The 18933-nt window shown below is 51.0% G+C and overlaps 1 protein-coding gene across 3 annotated transcripts in view; it reads right to left on the reverse strand.

The window, feature by feature from the left end:
• CGN (cingulin) overlaps positions 1–16398 on the reverse strand; it is a 32255-nt gene extending 15857 nt beyond the window's left edge. The window contains exons 1-8 of one of the 3 annotated variants that reach the window (XM_074390202.1): positions 16200–16398; positions 7013–7935; positions 5514–5614; positions 5297–5366; positions 5090–5185; positions 2298–2425; positions 593–725; positions 56–268 (exon numbers count right to left, since the gene is read on the reverse strand). In XM_074390202.1, the coding sequence (XP_074246303.1) occupies positions 56–268; positions 593–725; positions 2298–2425; positions 5090–5185; positions 5297–5366; positions 5514–5614; positions 7013–7921 (1650 nt within the window). In that variant the 5' untranslated portion in view covers positions 7922–7935; positions 16200–16398. The other 2 variants (XM_039460065.2, XM_074390203.1) reach the window with 2 other exon arrangements.
• Positions 16399–18933: the final 2535 nt, after the last annotated feature.

The raw sequence follows: 18933 nt of genomic DNA on the forward strand, positions 1-18933 counted from the left end.
CAGCCTTGCTCCCCAGCAGCGCCCTTCTCTCTCAGACCCTGCTCTGGTCACATGCCTGGGTCGCGTCCTGCATGCTCCTGCGGAGCTGCTCCGTGTCTCGCTGGCACTGCTGTCGCACGTGTTCCACCTCCTGGTCACGGGAGGCCACCTCCTCTTTCAGGGCCCCCTTCAGGGCTGTCAGCTCCCGCTCCCGCAGCCTCAGCTGCTCCTCTACCCGCTGTTTCCCCTCCAAGACCTCTTCCAGAAGTTCCCGGGTCTCTAACAGGTCCTGGAGAAAGTAAAGGCAGAAGTGCAAGGGTGACTATATTAGGATCCATCTATTCACCAATTCACTGAGCCAAAAATATTTATTGAGCACCTTTGTGTTACGCACAGTACCAGAGGCTCTAGTACCAGTACGAGAGCGCGGCATGATCGATTTCCTTTATCCCAACTCTATTCCCAACCCACCCCCGAATCTGCCTGAAAGCACACTAAGGAGTACCTGCAATCAGCCACCCGCTCCTCACACTTTGGGGAAACCACGGATGAGCAGACTCGAGGATGATCCAGCTGAGAAAAAGCAGAGGCTGGGGCACAGGACCCCAGTTACCTTCAGTAACACCTCCTTAGCAGGCTCAGGACCCTGGACCTGTTTCAGCTTGTTCTGCAGCTCCACCACCTGGGTCTCCAGTCCATGTCGTAAACTTTCACCCTGGTCCAAGAGGCGCTTCAGGTTCTGGAGCCTAATAATAGATAACGTGATTGCACACTATGTGTCAGGCAGCTTTCTAAGCACATCATATGCTTTAATTCATATTTATTAATTCATCTAAACTTGCTTTGTTCAGGTCTTGAAGAGGCTGCCCCTGACCTTTACAACCTGCTCCCTACAACCTGGCCCTCCTGCTCTGCCTTACCCTGCTGTATTTCCTGCCTTCTCACAGTTACAAATTTACCTGCATGATATGTTTGTTTACTGTCTGTTCCCTCTCAGCAGAAACTAAACTTCTGGAGAGCGAGCCCTTCATCTGTAGGGTTCACTGATGTGCCTTGGGTACCTAAATTAATGCCTGTCACAGCCTTCCTGATGAAACATCTGCTGAATGGATGAATTAATCCTTACAATGATCCTGTGAGGTAGGTACTATTATTAATTCTATTTTACAGTTTAAGAAGCTGACACAGGCCGGGCGCGGTGGCTCAAGCCTGTAATCCCAGCACTTTGGGAGGCCGAGGCGGGTGGATCACGAGGTCAAGAGATCGAGACCATCCTGGTCAACATGGTGAAACCACTTCTCTACTAAAAAAAATACAAAAAAAGTAGCTGGGCATGGTGGCGCATGCCTGTAATCCAGCTACTCAGGAGGCTGAGGCAGGAGAATTGCCTGAACCCGGGAGGCGGAGGTTGCGGTGAGCCGAGATCGCGCCATTGCACTCCAGCCTGGGTAACAAGAGTGAAACTCCCTCAAAAAAAAAAAAAAAAAAAAAAAAAAAGGCGGGGCGCGGTGTTTCACGCCTATAATCCCAGCACTTTGGGAGGCCAAGGCGGGTGGATCACAAGGTCAAGAGATCGAGACCATCCTGGTCAACATGGTGAAACCCCGTCTCTACTAAAAATACAAAAAATTAGCTGGGCATGGTGGCACATGCCTGTAATCCCAGCTACTCAGGAGGGTGAGGCAGGAGAATTGCCTGAACCCAGGAGGCGGAGGTTGCGGTGAGCCGAGATCGCGCCATTGCACTCCAGCCTGGGTAACAAGAGCGAAACTCCGTCTCAAGAAAAAAAAAAAAGCTGACACAGGCAAACCCAGGTAGCTTAACTCTAAATCATGCGCTACCACTACTGATAAAGAAGGTAGAGAGAGGCCGGGCGCGGTGGCTCATGCCTGGAATCCCAGCACTTTGGGAGGCGGAGGTGGGTGGATCACAAGGTCAAGAGGTCGAGACCATCCTGGTCAACATGGTAAAACCCCGTCTCTACTAAAAATACAAAACATTAGCTGGGCATGGTGGCGCGTGCCTGTCATCCCAGCTACTCAGGAGGCTGAGGCAGGAGAATCGCCTGAACCCAGGAGGCGGAGGTTGCGCCGAGATTGCGCCATTGCACTCCAGCCTGGGTAACAAGAGTGAAAACTCCGTCTCAAAAAAAATAAATAAATAAATAAAAAAGAAGGTAGAGAGAAAAGTCCTATCCTGTCCTTAAACCAACACTGCCCCTTTGAGCTTCTGGAGATTTCCTTCTGTCTCCTTCAACCTTGAGGGCAAAGTGGGAGTGGCCTCTAAGCCGGGCCTAGGCCCCCACCAGCTGCACTCACTCCTTGTTGCTCTGCTGGGCCTCCCCCTTCCTCCTCTCCAACAGCTCCTGCAACTGGCTGCACTCTTCTGTTTTCTCCTCCAGCTGCCGCTCCAGCCCAGCTCGGGATGGCTCTAGCTTCTGCCGCTTCTGAAAAAGGGAATGAGAGTATAGCAGGTGGAGGGTGGGGAAAGCCTCTCAGAAAGACTCAGGATAGGACCAGGCAGTGGCTCACGCCTGTAATCCCAGCACTTTGGGAAGCCAAGGCGGGCAGATAACAATATCAGGAGTTAGAGACCAGCCTGGCCAACGTGATGAAACACTGCTTCTACTAAAAATACAAAAATTAGCTGGGCAAGGTGGCAGATGCCTGTAATCCCAGCTATTCAGGAGGCTGAGGCAGGAGAATCACTTGAATGCAGGAGGCAGAGATTGCAGTAAGCCGAGATCGCGCCCACTGCATGCCAGCTTGGGCGACAGGGCAAGATTGTCTCAAAAAAAAAAAAGAAAAAAGAAAAAAGAAAAAAAAAGACTCAGAATAATGGGAATATCTAACACTCATTGGACACTTGCTGTATGAGAGACACTGTACTTGGGACCTTATGTATATTAGCCACATTTAATCCTCATAACTAGCCGTGGTACTTGTAATGATGTAAAATATGCCCACAAATTATCTGACATTTCTTTCAAAAGACAAAGCCTAAATCTGTTTGCCTCAAGCATGGGCTTGATGTAGAGACTTCCTTCTAACAAACAGAAAAAGGAGGATATGATGCGTAAGTTCTGACATTAGGTCATAAAAAGACATTGCAGCTTTTCTCTCGGATCCCTCACTCTGGGAAAAAATAGCTGTTACATTGTGACAATACTCAAAAGCAGCTCTGTGAAGAAGGCCAAGCTGCCAGGAACTGAGGTCTATGACCAACAGCATTTGATTAAGCCAGTGTTTGTCTGTTTGTTTGTTTGTTTGTTTGTTTTTTGAGACAGAGTCTAGCTCTGTCGCCCAGGCTGGAATGCAGTGGCACTATCTCAGCTTGCTGCAACCTCTGCCTCCCAGGTTTAAGCAATTCTCCCTGCCTCAGCCTCCCAAGTAGCTGGGATTACAGACACCCGCCTCCACGCCTGGCTGATTTTTGTATTTTTAGTAGAGAAGGGTTTTTACCATGTTGGCCAGGACGGTCTTGAACTCCTGACCTCAGGTGATCCGCCTGCCTCAGCCTCCCAAAATGCTGGGTGCAGTTTTGAGACAGGGACTTGCTCTGGCACCCAGGCTGGAGGGCAGCAGGGCAATCATAGCTCACTGCAGCGTCAACTTCCTCGGCTCAAGCAATCCTCCCACCTCAGCCTCCCAAGTAGCTGGAACTACAGATGTATGCCATCACAACTGGCTAATTTTTTATTTTTGTAGAGGCAGGGTCTCACTGTGTTGCCCAGCCTGGTCCCAAACTCCTGGGCTCAAGTGGTCCTCCCACCTTGACTTCCCAAGGTGCTGAGATTATAGGCGTGAGCCACCATGCCTGGCCCTGAGTAAGCCATTTTAGAAGCAGATCCTCCAATTTACTTCTTTTGGCCACAGCCAGAAACTTGACTGGAACCTTATAACAGACTCAGAGCCAGAATTACGCTATGAAGCTGATCCCTGGTTCTTGGTCCTCAGACACTGGGAAATGTTTGCTTGTTTGCTTGTTTGTTTCAGACAGAGTTTCGCCCTTGTTGCCCAGGCTGGAGTGCAGTATCACAATCTCGGCTCCCTGCAACCTCCGCCTCTTGGGTTCGAGCGATTATCCTGCCTCAGTTCCTGAGTAGCTGAGATTACAGGCATGGGCCACCACACCCGGCTAATTTTGTATTTTTAGTAGAGGCGGGGGTTTCTCTATGTTGGTCAGGCTGGTCTTGAACTCCCCACCTCAGGTGATCCACCCACCTTGGCCTCCCAAAGTGCTGGGATTACAGCCATGAGCCACCGCGCTTGGCCAGGAGATGTTTAAGAAATTTGTTACACAGCAATAGATAATTAATATAGTACTATCATAATCCCCACTTTAAGGAACAGAGGCTTAGAACATTTAAAGAACTTGCCCAAGGTCGGTTACACAGCCAATAAGTAACAGAACCAGGATTTGAACCCAGTTAGTTTCGCTCCACAGCCAACCACTTAACCATTACACTACAGTGCTTGCCAAGAGACAAAGGAAGTTACAATCCAACATTTACTGAGGACCACACACAAAGCAATACTGTGAAAGGCAGAAGACATGTTTTTAAAAAGGGTACACTAACTTTAGAATAAAACTGACCTGGATTTTTTCATTCCTCTCTGCAACTTACTGAGGCAATTTACTTAGCCTCTCTGATCTTCTGTTTTCTCATCAGAAAAGGGTCCAGAATAGGCATTCACAGGGTCACTAAGATAATTACAGTACCCAGGACAACACATACTACCAAAGTTATACTCAATGAATGATAGCTACTCCTATTGCCATTATTTTGATGATGATTAAAAAGAAATGAGGCACAGAGAAGGTTAAGTAATTTTCTTAAGTTTTATACAGCTACTAAGGGGCAGAGCCAGGATGGGAACTCCCAAAGGGGAGTGGAATGGAAGATGGGTAGACTCCTCACGTGCTCCACCTCCCTAAGCCCCAGAGAACCCCAGAAGTCCTTGCTGGAACTAGCACACACTCTTGTCTCTTGTCTCATAAGACATAAGCACGCTTGTTCCATTGCTTGGAAGAGTCAGCCCAGCCCATCTCCAGGCCAAGGCTTTCTTCCCGGGTTCCTTCACCTCCGGCACCTCTAACCTTTCCTCACCTTCACCTCTTCATCCAGCTTTCGCTGTAGCTCCTCCACTTTTCGGATAAGCTCGCCCTGCCCTGCCACGGCCTTCGAAGAACCGGAAGAAATCATCTGCCAGAAATATGGGGGGTGGGGGGGAAAGGAGTGAGTCCAAGTCGGATCCCCTGAGGCCCTCAAAGCCCTAACCTTGACCCTTGCCCCCATCCAGAGAAGACCACTCACCACTAGAGGCTGCATCTTCTCCAGCACCAAACTAACCTTCCTCCTCACAGAGGCTTCACTTTCTGAGCTTCTAGAGGATAAAAGGGTAGAAGCAAGGTTTAGGGGAGGGAAGAGGTAGCAGACATCGGGAAAGGGTAAAATCAAGGAAGATGGGGAACAAAGCTAGAAGAAAAAGGGAGGGATGTGCCTCTGCTGCTGGTGGGGGGGCCCCACTCACCCCTCCCTCAGGATGCCATAGATGGTAGCCTTCATATGGTCCACGCTGCCTGGTGGGGCTGCCTCCTGCTGGTCCCGGAGGAGGTCTGGAGTTGATTTAAACTGTTTTAAAAAAAAAAGAAAGAAAGAAAGAAAGAAACAGGAAGATCAGGCCAGAAACATGCATGGGGTTCAGATGCAGTAAAGTGGCAGTGTCGGGTCAAGGCCCCTCAAGCATGATGAACGACTCTGAAGTGCAGCAGAGAGGCCAGCGCAGATGCACTTCCACACTATCGCTGCAAACCAGATTCTCCCCAACAAACATTTCAACCAGCTGTGCCACAAGTGATTTGTCACTCATGGCAGTTAGCATGCTAGAGCTCATAAATAATTTACTCTTAAAATGAACTTAGGCACACGCCTGTGGTCCCAGCTACTCGGGAGGCTGAGGCGGGTGGATCACAAGGTCAAGAGATCCAGACCATCCTGGCCAACATGGTGAAACACCATCTCTATTAAAAATACAAAAATTAAGGCCGGGCGCGGTGGCTCAAGCCTGTAATCCCAGCACTTTGGGAGGCCGAGGCGGGCGGATCACAAGGTCGAGAGATCGAGACCAACCTGGTCAACATGGTGAAACCCCGTCTCTATTAAAAATACAAAAAATTAGCTGGGCATGGTGGCGCGTGCCTGTAATCCCAGCTACTCAGGAGGCTGAGGCAGGAGAATTGCCTGAACCCAGGAGGCGGAGGTTGCGGTGAGCCGAGATCGCGCCATTGCACTCCAGCCTGGGTAACAAGAGCGAAACTCCGTCTCAAAAAAAAAAAAAAAAAAAAAAAAATACAAAAATTAGCCGGCGTGGCGGCATGCACCTGTGGTCCCAGCTACTCGGGAGGCTGAGGCACAAAAATCGCTTGAACCCAGGAGGCAGAGGTTGCAGTGAGCCGAGATTGCGCCACTGCACTCCAGCCAGGCCACAGAGCAAGACTCCGCCTCAAAAAAAAAAAAAAAAAAGAAAAGAAAAGAAAGAAAAAGAAAAACATACTTTTTATGTGCAAGCTCTGCAGATAAAAATAACAAACAGGAAAAAAAAAATGAACTTAAATTTCTCTCAAAGTAAAGTGGCTCCCTCACTTACGTTCCTGAGTAGGAGAGAAAGGTGTGGAATTTTAGCCAGAGCACCAAGGAAACCGCCCCGTCCTCCAAGCCTGCCTTACGGACACCGCAGACCTAGCAAATGCTGGAGACTGAGCATAGTTCATGGTTGTGGCAATGACAACTACATCCAAACTTGTGAATAATGATTTTTTAGCTCGCTCCATTTTCTTTAGAATTTTACCCATGGAAATATCTTGTGCATGTGAATATCACCTATTTTTTGGACAGATACAGTGGAGAACAAAAGGAGAGTTTCTGCCTAGGCTACCTGCACTAGCAAGGAGGCCTTTGGCTGGTGGGTAAAGGCTGATGAGAAGGGAGAAGAGGCTGACAGGTGGAAGCCAGGGAAGGGCCGGGTCTGACCTGCAGCATGGTAGGGTCCTGTGCTCTCCCCCGAGGCTCCTCAAAACTCTGAAGGACCCAGTCCTGAGTCTGACGGGCACGGCTAAAGCCACCGAGAGGGCTCGGGCTCGGGCTCGGGCTCGGGCTCGGGCTCAGGCTCGGGCTCGGGCTCTGGGCTGCCTGCTGGGAACTGCCCACGTGGCTGTCATATTTTGTGTTGGGGTTCCAGTGGTTGGTGGACTGGCGCTCCCGTTCCTCCAGGGTGTCCCGTGGGAGGCGGCTGTCCAGGCTCTTGCTCCGTTTGCGCTGTTCAGGGGGTAGCATCCGTGTTCGGCGGCCGGTCCGGCCCCGGGCCTGGCCCCCAAGTTGACTGTCAAACTTGTTGATGAGCGAGTCCACTGAAGACAGGGGAGCAGTGTCAATGGTGCTGCCCGGGGAAGCCACTTTCGGGGCTAGGTCCAGCATGCTGGTGCTTCTGTTACTAGGATCCATTGGGCCAGGGCCTGCCAGCGAGGCCTGAGACTGGGAACGGAGTAGCTTTCCATTCCACTGGGCCCCAGGATCCTCATCAGATGTGCTGCTCTGCGAGGGGGCAGGAAATCCCCGGACCTGAGAGTAGGGGTTCTCAGGGAGTTCTGAATCTGAGCTCAGAGCTCCCGAGGCCCCTTGGTCATTGGCCCCCTTAATTTGGACCCCAAAGGAGTCGCCACCTTTCTCCCCACTGTTGAGAACCACAAAGGGCTGTCCGGCGATGCCCTGGACACGCACAGCAACCCCGTAGGTACTGGCTCTTGCATCCTTAGCTGGGCGTCGTCCACCACGACGTAGGGTGCCCATCTCTGCACCACTCACTGGCTCTGTGATGAAGCGAATCTGCACTCCATGATCTACAGGGCCCCGGGGCTCAGCCATGTTGGGTGCCTGCTCCATGAATAGGAGGAGTCCTAGAAGATGAAGAAATGAGTTTAGGCTGAGAGACTTAACCAGAAACTATGAAACTTCTACTTGTCTCATAGTAGAAACTTTAGTTTGTCCAGCTTTAGTGGGGCTGACTGCCCTGTCAGTTCCTACCGGATAAACCACTGATTCTCAGACTGACAGGAAGCCCCTGGAGAGCCTTTTAACATGCAGGTTGCTGGACCTAACTTCCAGAGCTTCTGATTCAGTAGGACTGGGTTGGGAACTAAGAATTTGCATTTCTAACCAAGTTCCCCAGGTGATACTGATGCTACTGGTCCAGATACCACACTTTGAGACTCACTCACCTAAAGAATCCATTTCCTCTGATACAGCCCTGGGGAGCTAGGCTTTGTTAAAAGTTTAAAGATTTTGCAGCCGGGCGCGGTGGCTCAAGCCTGTAATCCCAGCACTTTGGGAGGCTGAGGCGGGTGGATCACGAGGTCAAGAGATCGAGACCAGCCTGGTCAACATGGTGAAACTCTGTCTCTACTAAAAATACAAAAAATTAGCTGGGCATGGTGGTGCGTGCCTGTAATCCCAGCTACTCAGGAGGCTGAGGCAGGAGAATTGCCCGAACCCAGGAGGCGGAGGTTGCGGTGAGCCAAGATCGCGCCATTGCACTCCAGCCTGGGTAATGAGCGGAAACTCCGTCTCCAAAAAAAAAAAAAAAAAAAAAGATTTTGCTTGATGGCCAGGAGCAGTGACCTGTAATCTCACCAGTTTGGAAGGCCAAGGCAGGCAGACTGCTTGAGCTCAGGAGTTCAAGACCAGTTTGGGCAACATGGTGAAACCGCATCTCTACACAAAATACAAAAGTTAGCCGTGCCTGGTGGCGTGCTGCTGTAATCCCAGCTACTTGGGAGGCTGAGGTGGGAGGATCACTTGAATTTGGGAGAGGCTGCAGTGAGCAGTGACTATGCCATTGCACTCCAGCCTGGGTGACACAGTGAGACACTGTCTCAAAAAAGATTTTGCTTGATCTCCATATGTACAAATAACACTACCATGTGCCTCCCTTCCCACCTCCCCTTCAAGTGAAGACAGAACCCACACCCTGCTGAACAGATACCTTCATCTCATATGGGGACCTTCTCTCCCAGAGCTCACTTAAAATATAGAAGACCTCAAAGTTTATCATCCCACTTCTGGAAAGGGACTTAAAAAAACTGACAGCAGTGATACCTTTGAGGTGGAGGAAGTAAGGACTAGGAACAGGGACGGAAGAGTTTCTATTCTCTGGAAGAACAGAAAGGAGTGGACTTTCTTACTGTGTATCTCTTTGTCCCTTTTGAATTTGGAACCATGTGGATGTATTATCTATTCAAGAAAAGATTTTTTTTTTTTTTTTTTTTTTTTTGAGACGGAGTTTCGCTCTTGTTACCCAGGCTGGAGTGCAATGGCACGATCTCGGCTCACCGCAACCTCCGCCTCCTGGGTTCAGGCAATTCTCCTGCCTCAGCCTCCCGAGTAGCTGGGATTACAGGCACGCACCACCATGCCCAGCTCATTTTTTGTATTTTTAGTAGAGACGGGGTTTCACCATGTTGACCAGGATGGTCTCGATCTCTTGACCTCGTGATCCACCCGCCTCGGCCTCCCAAAGTGCTGGGATTACAGGCTTGAGCCACCGCGCCCGGCCGAGAAAAGATTTAAATATGGTTTAAAAACTGTGCCACTCCAAGGAGCCGCAGGTCAAGTAAACTTGTCTCAGCTAAGAGCCAGAGCCAACACTAGCCATGGGCCAGCTTCCCAGGTCCATATTGCTCAAGCTCAGAGTCAGCAAATGGAATGTATTCCAGGTATGCTCTGGCTCCAGGAAGTTAGGGGAGAGATTATCTTCCAAGCAAATAAAAAAATTCAGCTTCCCCACCCCTTCCGCTAGGCTCTACCAGAGCCTAGCACCAAACTGGAGGAGGAGCCTCTAACGTGCCAGACAGAAACACAAACATACCCAACTCAACCTCCCCCAACCTCCCCATGGAGTTCTGGGCCAAGGAAACTTGGCAAGGCCCCTTTCAGAGACTGTAAAGAGCTAGCAAGCCAGGAAACCAGGGTGAGATGAGAAGGGAGGGGAAGGGATGGGAGAGGCAGAGCTACAGGTGACAAAGGGCTTGGTGGGGAAGGTCTCCTATCTAAAGAGCATTCTTAGAATTCCCAGCAATTTTCAAGAGAAAAGAATGGGGAGGGAAGATCCCTTTATTAGAAATAATTCTTCATCTTTTTGGCCCTAGAACTCCATGAGAAAATGATGAAAGTGATGCACCCTCTCCCAGGAGACAGCACACACAAACTTTTACCACCCCATCTTAAAAGGTGTGTGAAGGCAGAAGGGTAGAATAATTCTCCAAGCCACTCATCCAGTAGAAAATGCAACGGACTAGAGTCAGGATCTGGTTTGGAATCCTATCTCTGTTCCTCACTTGACGTATCCAACCTCAGGCAAATCATAACTTTTCTGGTGTGGTGGCTCATGCCTGTAATCCCAGCAATTTGGGAGGCCAAGGTGGGCGGATCACTTGAACTCAGGGGTTTGAGATCAGCCTGAGCAACATGGCAAAACCCCAGCTCTACAAAAAATACAAAAAAATTAGCAGGGTTTGGTGGACACACCTGTAGTCCCAGCTACAAGGGAGGCTGAAGCAGGAGGATCACCTGAGTCCAGGAAGTCAAGGCTGCCGTGAGCTGTAATCACACCACTGCACTCCAGGTGGGGTGACAGAGTGAAACCCTGTCTCAAACACAACGACAACAAAAACCCCACAACTTTTCTGTGCCTCAGTTTCCTCATCTGTAAAATAGATATAATACCGCAGCAAGGTTATTATCTGTCAGACTGAGATAATAAGGCCAGGTGTGGTGGCTCACGCCTGTAATCCAAGCACTTTGGAGGCCAAGGTGAGCAGATCACCTGAGGTCAGGAGGTCAAGACCAGCCTGACCAACATGGTGAAACCCTGGGTCTTTAAAAAAAAAAAAAATGAGATAATAAACAATTATATGGGTATACACAACAATAAAAAAATTAATCAAGTTATACATTTAAGATCTTTGTACTTAGGGCCGGGCGCGGTGGCTCAAGCCTGTAATCCCAGCACTTTGGGAGGCCAAGGCGGGTGGATCACGAGGTCAAGAGATCGAGACCATCCTGGTCAACATGGTGAAACCCCGTCTCTACTAAAAATATAAAAAATTAGCTGGGCGTGGTGGTGCATGCCTGTAATCCCAGCTACTCATGAGGCTGAGGCAGGAGAATTGCCTGAACCCAGGAGGCGGAGGTTGCGGTGAGCCGAGATCGTGCCATTGCACTCCAGCCTGGGTAACAAGAGCAAAACTCCGTCTCAAAAAAAAAAAAAAACAGCCGGGTGCGGTGGCTCAAGCCTGTAATCCCAGCACTTTGGGAGGCTGAGGCGGGTGGATCACGAGGTCAAGAGATCGAGACCATCCTGGTCAACATGGTGAAACCCCGTCTCTACTAAAGATACAAAAAAATGAGCTGGGCATGGTGGCACGTGCCTGTAATCCCAGCTACTCAGGAGGCTGAGGCAGGAGAATTGCTTGAACCCAGGAGGCGGAGGTTGCGGTGAGCCGAGATCACGCTATTGCACTCCAGCCTGGGTAACAAGAGTGAAACTCCGTCTCAAAAAAAAAAAAAAAAGATCTTTGTACTTTATTTAGGCCAGGCAGGGTGGCTCATGCCTGTAATCCCAGGACCATGGGAAGCAGGCAGATCACCTGAAGTCAGGAGTTAGACAACAGCCTGGCCAACATGGTGAAACCCCGTCTCCACCAAAAATACAAAAATTAGCTGGGCATGGTGGCAGATGCCTGTAATCCCAGCTACTGGGGAGGCCAAGGCAGGAGAATTGCTTGAACCCAGGAGGCAGAGGTTGCAGTGAGCTGAGATTGTGCCACTGCACTCCAGCCTGGTGACAGAGCAGGACTCCATCTCAAAAAAAGAAAAAAAAAATTTTTAAACTTTATTGAACTTGGGTTCTAATTTAATAAAAAGGAGATAAAAGACAAGATATTAAGCATAAAAACATCTAGCAGTGTGACTGTCACAAGGCTGACAACAAATAGCATCCTTCACACATGGCACTTCGTCCAACAGGCACTTTCTGGCTTCATCTGGTTCACAGAAAGATGTCACTTCGGCCGGACGTGGTGGCTCACGCCTGTAATCCCAGCACTTTGGGAGGCCAGGACAGGTGGATCACGAGGTCGAGAGATTGAGACCATCCTGGCCAACATGGTGAAACCTCGTCTCTACTAAAAATACAAAAATTAGCTGGGTGTGGTGGTTCATGCCTGTAATCTCAGCTACTTGGGAGGCTGAGGAAGAAGCGTTTGCCTAGGAAGCAGAGGTTGCAGTGAGCCGAGATTGCACCACTGCACTCCAGCCTGGCAACAGAGACCCTGTCTCAAAAAAAAAAAAAAAAAAAAAAAAAGAAAGAAAGATGTCACTTCTTCAGAGAAGCCTTCCCTGAACACCCATCCCACAAACCAGGTCACTTCTCACAAATCAGCCTCCCACAAACCAGGTCGGATCCATGCTACACGCTATACAGTTGTCCTTCAGTAGATTTACTCCAGTTTATATTTACACATTTACTGGAGTAATTATTTCCTGTCGGTCTCCCCTACTTGCAATAAGCTCCTGGAGGGCAAAGACCATGGCTATCAGCTAACCACTGTGTCTCCGGGTGTTTGGGCACGTAGCAGATACCAACAGATACTTGTTAAAGGCTGTATCCTGAACTAAAGCCCACTTGCGCAGCCGTGGGGAGATTTGCCCAAGACAAATCTACTTTGCCTTAGTAACAGCACCTCTTAGTAACAGGACCTCCTCCTGATTCAGACTTGCTGCCCTATGTAGTTGTGATCTTAGAACCAGATGTGCCTAGATGGCCAGCTCTCAGAAGCCACATGATTTATTCATGATGCAGTCTACCCTGTCAGTCCGTCTACTGATCTTCCAGATCCAGGTCAAGGAGTTTCCAGCCTAGGCCCAGCAGAGGGCACAGCCCCTTGGACAACAGCATTAAATTGCTCAGAGGCAGTGTTGAGCACTCCCAAGTCCCAGGTTAGGTTAGTTCCCCAGCCTCAATCACCTTCAGTCCAAGGACATGTGGATCAGGGACCAGGAGGGCTAAAGGGATCTTCGGGGTGGGTCAGAAAGCAGGGCTCTAAATGATTCAACATGGAAAACCCGAAACCTACCCGCCTTCGGTTACAGAGGACAGTGGGGCGGGACCAAGGCAGCAGGGCAGCTCTGAGGCCTTGCGTAAGCCCCAGAGGCAGGCAGGTAAACAGTGATCAAGGGCCAGGCAACGTGGAGTCCAGGGCCTGCGCCCTCACCAGATGCCTGACCCTGCTTTTCTCTCTCCCATCACATGCCCAGGGCTCTCTGCACCAACTGCACTCCGGGAAGAGACCAGACCACCAGCTAATTCAGCTGCATCTGTCTGCCTCTGTCTTTCCAGCCTGCAAGGAGAGGGAGAACACTCCACCTGTACCAGATAGCCACTTCTCCCTGAGTTACTCATTAGCCTGCCCTGCCCCAATTCCATCACCTCTGGCCCAGCCATACGCATCTGGTTTCCAACTAGGAGTGACAGGGTCTCTGGACTCCTAGCAGGAAGTGGGGGTGGGGTGGTTTCAGGTGTTTGGAGGAAGGACTGATTCACACAGGGCCAGGCAATAGGCTAGATGCTGGCAGATTTAGAAAATGGGAGAACTGGAGGTATAGAGATTAGAATCCCCTCAGAGGAAACAAGGAAAGCAAATGGTCGAAATAGAAAAGGCCAGCTCAGTGACCTTGATCACTCGGTACCCTTTTTCTCATAGTCACAGAGACACGAAGGTTCCCTGTAGATCCAAAAAAAAAAAAAAATCCCCCAGGTGGACTCCTGGCTAGGTCCACTGAAAAAGCAGAAACCTGAGAGCCAGGCTAGAGCTGCTTGGCCAGTAGGAAAAAAACACAAGGAGGAACGGGGCCCCTGCAAACTGGCTGGACTGGTTTGAGAGGCGAGGGAAAGGGGAGGCCCAGGGAGACTACACTGGCCGCTTGTAAAGCAGACCAGAGAAATTCCGTATCACGGAGGAGGCACAGGGGCAAGACCATGGGCAGGGGCTCTCTGGCCTGGATGGCAAAGCCAAAGCCCTGAAGGAGAGGACAGAGGGCGGGGAGGGAACAGGCAGGAGGAGCAGATGAACAAGAACCTGGTGACAGGCCAGTGTGTGACAGGGAGACTTTGTCTCCCTCCACCCCTCCCTTTCGAGTTCCCAAAGTTGCATTCCTGATCCCACACTTGTCTTGGCCGCCTCCCTGGCCCTCAGTTTGCCCCTCCCTGGCACAAAGAGAAGAGCTCTACACCCCGCTCACCTCCCACAAGGGAAATGGCATGCAGGCCAGCCTGGGAAACACAGGAAGGGTTCTAGGAAGCCAGAATCCTCTTAGAGTCAGGCAAATCTCTGGATTAGCAGTCCCCCAGAGCCAGCCCCCAGACTCCCAAACATCCAGGATGAAAGAAGAGATGCAGAGGTATGTGTAGGCAGCCCGGCTACGAACATAGCGGTTGCTAATTATTTCCCAATTACAACAACCTTCCTCAGGCAGGGCTTCAAAGGGGTCAAGCTAAGGTTGACTCTAGTTCCCTTACCTGCCTAAGGCAAAGAAATTTGCCTTCAGTCTTGTCTGGGCCCGAAGGTGCACCTTGCATCTGTCCTGGGGATTTGGAGTTACAATTCCCCTAGTCTGGTGGTCTCCTGATGAGTCCTGCCTATTTCCTGCACCTAGTGCCTGCTGCCTTTCTGACCGCCACAATTCAGGACTCAGGGATGCCTGGGGGCGTTCGGGGAGTAATGGAGATTCGTCCACACATCAAGAAAATTGTGATTGGGCTCCCAACCCTCATCCAATGGTCCCCATCTAGAACCACAGAAAAATATGAGTACTTGGAGGAAGGGTTTGACATCCGCCCCCAGAAAGTGACCTCCTGAGAAAGAAGTATTAATATTTCTCAACATTTCGCAGGCCCAGGGGTCTATGCTTCCTCATAACCCTCTCTTGGGGAGTACTCCCCCTCTGAAGAGGAAGAAGGAACGATTCTCCCTGGCACGAAAGCAAAGGACAGAAAGCGAAAGCCTAATGGTTGTATACCTGGCAAAGAGATGAGGGTGCCCTCCCATCTGCCCCTCGGTGTCTCTGATTCGCAACTGCCTACGGCTGGAGGTGAAGAGCTGGGGGAAAGATCCCACACCTCAGAGCCATCTGAAAGCCATCGGGAAGGTGACAGCGGCCAGCTGAGACCGGAGGACGCAGGAAAGAACCTCAGGCAAACAGCACCTGCAGATGCCCGCCCCGACGAGCCTGCACCTCGGGCAGCAGCAGTTCACGGGCTCAGCTGGGACTAACTCCTTCCCCCAGGCCCCGCGGTCTCCGAGAGAAATTCTGCCCCTAGGGCTGGCGTCTGACCTCCAGAGAGATCTGGCGCTGAAACGCTTTCATGCCCTGGGAACAGCCTTCGCCCTAGGTGCCCCTCGCCTGGCATCTTCCCAGCCACCTGCATCTGGAACCTCAGGGTAGGGGCCGGCTCGTAGTACCCCACCCCGCCCCAACCTCCCCTCCTCCCGTCTCCCACTCGGCACCTGTGCCCTGGAGAGGGGCATCTCACATCGCCTGGATGCCAGCCCCTCACAGGTAGCCCTGAAGGCCCGCTTTCCTTTCGGGTGCCTTGGCCCCCGCCGGGCCCACTCACCCTGGCCGGGCTCGGCGCTCCCAGGCTTGCGCTCAGGCTCGGGCTCGAGCTCGGGCAGAACAGCACGCGCGGCTGCGGCCCTCCCCCTTGTCCTCGGCGCTCCCTCCTTTCTCCCCCTCCCACCAACCTGTTGCTCCGCTGCGGAGCTCCGCCCCCGCGGGCCGTCAGCGGCTGCTCCGCCCTCCCCCGCTCCGGTTGGTCCGCTTCCCGCAGGGGGCGGGGCTTCAACCGCGGGGACCCGGACCCGGGGTCTCCAGCCGCGAGGGGCGGGCCGGGTCACGTGGAGCGGCGGGCTGCGGAGGGCCCGCGCGGGCGGTGAGGGGCGCGGAGGCCATTTTGGGGGCGTCGCGGTGGGCCGCCAGTGACCGCCGGTCCAGACCGCGGAGTCGCGGGCCAGAGCATCTTCTGGGCTCTGCTGGAAAGCAGCCTCCAGCCCCGGGTTTACTCCACGGCAATCGCCGCCCAGGGACCTTTCTGTCCTTCACTTACCTCTGCAGGAACCAGAATGTTCTTTCGTCACTTTCTGCAGAAAGTATCTCCGTTGTTCGCCGACATCAGAGCCTCCTGCACCTCAGCTGGTCTCCTTTTTATCTGTCCTGCACCAGAACCCTGATTTTGGATTTTTTTTTTTTTTTTTTTTTTTTTTTTTTGAGACTGAGTTTCGTCCTTGTTACCCAGGCTGGAGTGCAAATGGCGCGATCTCGGCTCCCTGCAACCTCCGCCTCCCGGGTTCAAGCGATTCTCTCACTTTAGCCTCCTTAGTAGCTGGGATTACAAGCTCGCAGCCACCATGTCCGGCTAATTTTCGTATTTTTAGTAGAGACGGGGTTTCACTCTTTTGGCCAGGCTGGTCTCGAACTCCTGACCTCATGTGATCCACCGCCTCGGCCTCCCAAAGTGCTGGGATTACAGGTATCAGCCACCGCGCCCGGCCTGGATTCTCTTTTATCTCATGGCCTCCACAGTCATTTAACAGCCTGACATCTTCTTCTATGAATATTTATCACTTTCTGGTTAATAACACAGAATTTTAAAAATCATTTTTATCATTTTGCCTCCCGTCCTACGATGAGCTCCACCAGAGCAAGGATCTCTTGTTCTGTGCCCTGCTTCCTCCCAAACGCCTGCAACTGGGACTGGCACATACTTCGTGCTTCATAAACATTTATTGACTGAATGAATGGGAACCGGGGACGCAAACTATACCTGAATAAGAATGACCTTCGTTCTAAGCTGAAAAAGACTCAACCCCCGAATTGTAAATCCACCTTAGAGTTAGCCCCTGGAGAAGCAGGATGCTGATCCCAGTTTGCTGAGAAGAGTAAAGCCTAGGGGCTCTGCAAAATTCAGGAACCCCGCTCATGCAGGGGTTAAAACAATAGTTTTAACGGCAGTTAAAACAACATGAAAGCTGGCTTCTTAGCTGTTAACCGTTGAGATATGTAAAAAAGAGATTAACTTAGTTTACGTTGCTGGGCTCGGGATTTTATTTTCATTTAGTTACAACAAATATTTACCCTGTACCGTTTCGAAGTAGAAGAGGAATCTTCCAGGCAGCCGCCAAGTCCGGTGTGTTCTCGGGAGCTCATTTCCGCCCCTCCCCCAGCCTTCAGAAGCTAGGTGGGGTCCTACAGGGTAAAGTCCACTTACCAACTCCTTAGCTGGGATGCAAAGTCTCTGCATTCCAGAGGAAGCTGTATATAAGGATTAGGGCCATCAAACCAGCCCTTGCCCTGGGAAGGAACGGGAAAAAAAAATGTGGTGGGTGTGGGGACAGAAGAGGAAATGTCCTTCGAGGATGGCACCTCCTGAACACTGGGGTGGCTTTCAAAATACTATTTTTTTTTAATTGGGCATCCCCCTGAACCAGAATAGGTTCAGAGACACTCCCATGGCATAGTATTTTTGTTTGTTTGTTTTTATTGTATGGAGTGCAGTGTTGTGATCTCAGCTCACTGCAACCTCAGCCTCCCAAGTTCAAGCGATTTCCGGCTTTTTGTTTTTTTTAATTTTTTTTTTTTTTTTTTTTAAGTAGAGACAGGGTTTCACCAGTCTCCTCTCAAACTCCTGTCCTCCAGTGATCCTCCTGCCTCGGCCTCACAAAGTACTAGGATTTCAGGCGTGAGCCACCAGGCCTGGCCTGTTTTGGGTTTTTTGTTTTTGCTTTTTTTTTTTTTTTTTGAGACGGAGTTTCATTCTCGTTACCCAGGCTGGCGTGCAATGGCGCGATCTCGGCTCACTGCAACCTCCGCCTCCTGGGTTCAGGCAATTCTCCTGCCTCAGCCTCCTGAGTAGCTGGGATTACAGGCACGTGCCACCATGCCCAGCTAATGTTTTTGTATTTTTAGTAGAGACGGGGTTTCACCGTGTTGACCAGGATGGTCTCGATCTCTTGACCTCGTGATCCACCTGCCTCGGCCTTCCAAAGCGCTGGGATTACAGGCTTGAGCCACCGCGCCTGGCCTTTTTTTTTTTTTTTTAATTGAGAAAGAGCCTCACTCTGCCACTCAGGCTGGAGTCCAGTGATACAATCCCAGCTCACTGCAGCCTCCGTCTCACAGGCTCGAGCAATCCTCCCACCTCAGCCTCCTGAGTGGCTGGGACTTCAGACACACACCACCACACCAGGCTAATTTTTGTATTTTTAGTAGAGATGGGTTTCCGTGTTGCCCAGGCTGGTATTGAACTCCTGACCTCAAGCCATCTGCCTGCCTCGACCTCTCAAGATACCGGGATTACAGGCGTTAGCCACCATGCCCACCCAAGTTTTGGTAAGTTTTTTTTTCTTTTAATGTGGGATGTTTAATTGACCCAGATATTGGAAAGGCGGAAGCTCCTAAACTCTCCTAGATAAAACCTTAGCAATTAGGATACTTAGTGTATTTGTAGTAAATACCAACTTGGGGCCGGGCGCGGTGGCTCAAGCCTGTAATCCCAGCACTTTGGGAGGCCGAGGCGGGTGGATCACGAGGTCAAGAGATCGAGACCATCCTGGTCAACATGGTGAAACCCCATCTCTACTAAAAATACAAAAAATTAGCTGGGTGTGGTGGCGCATGCCTGTAATCCCAGCTACTCAGGAGGCTGAGGCAGGAGAATTGCCTGAACCCAGGAGGCGGAGGTTGCGGTGAGCCGAGATCGCGCCATTGCACTCCAGCCTGGGTAACAAGAGCGAAACTCCGTCTCAAAAAAAAAAAAAAAAATACCAACTTGGGTGGTTCCT

The sequence above is a fragment of the Saimiri boliviensis genome, chromosome 19, assembly GCF_048565385.1.
Source record: "Saimiri boliviensis isolate mSaiBol1 chromosome 19, mSaiBol1.pri, whole genome shotgun sequence".
Lineage (NCBI taxonomy): Eukaryota > Metazoa > Chordata > Mammalia > Primates > Cebidae > Saimiri > Saimiri boliviensis.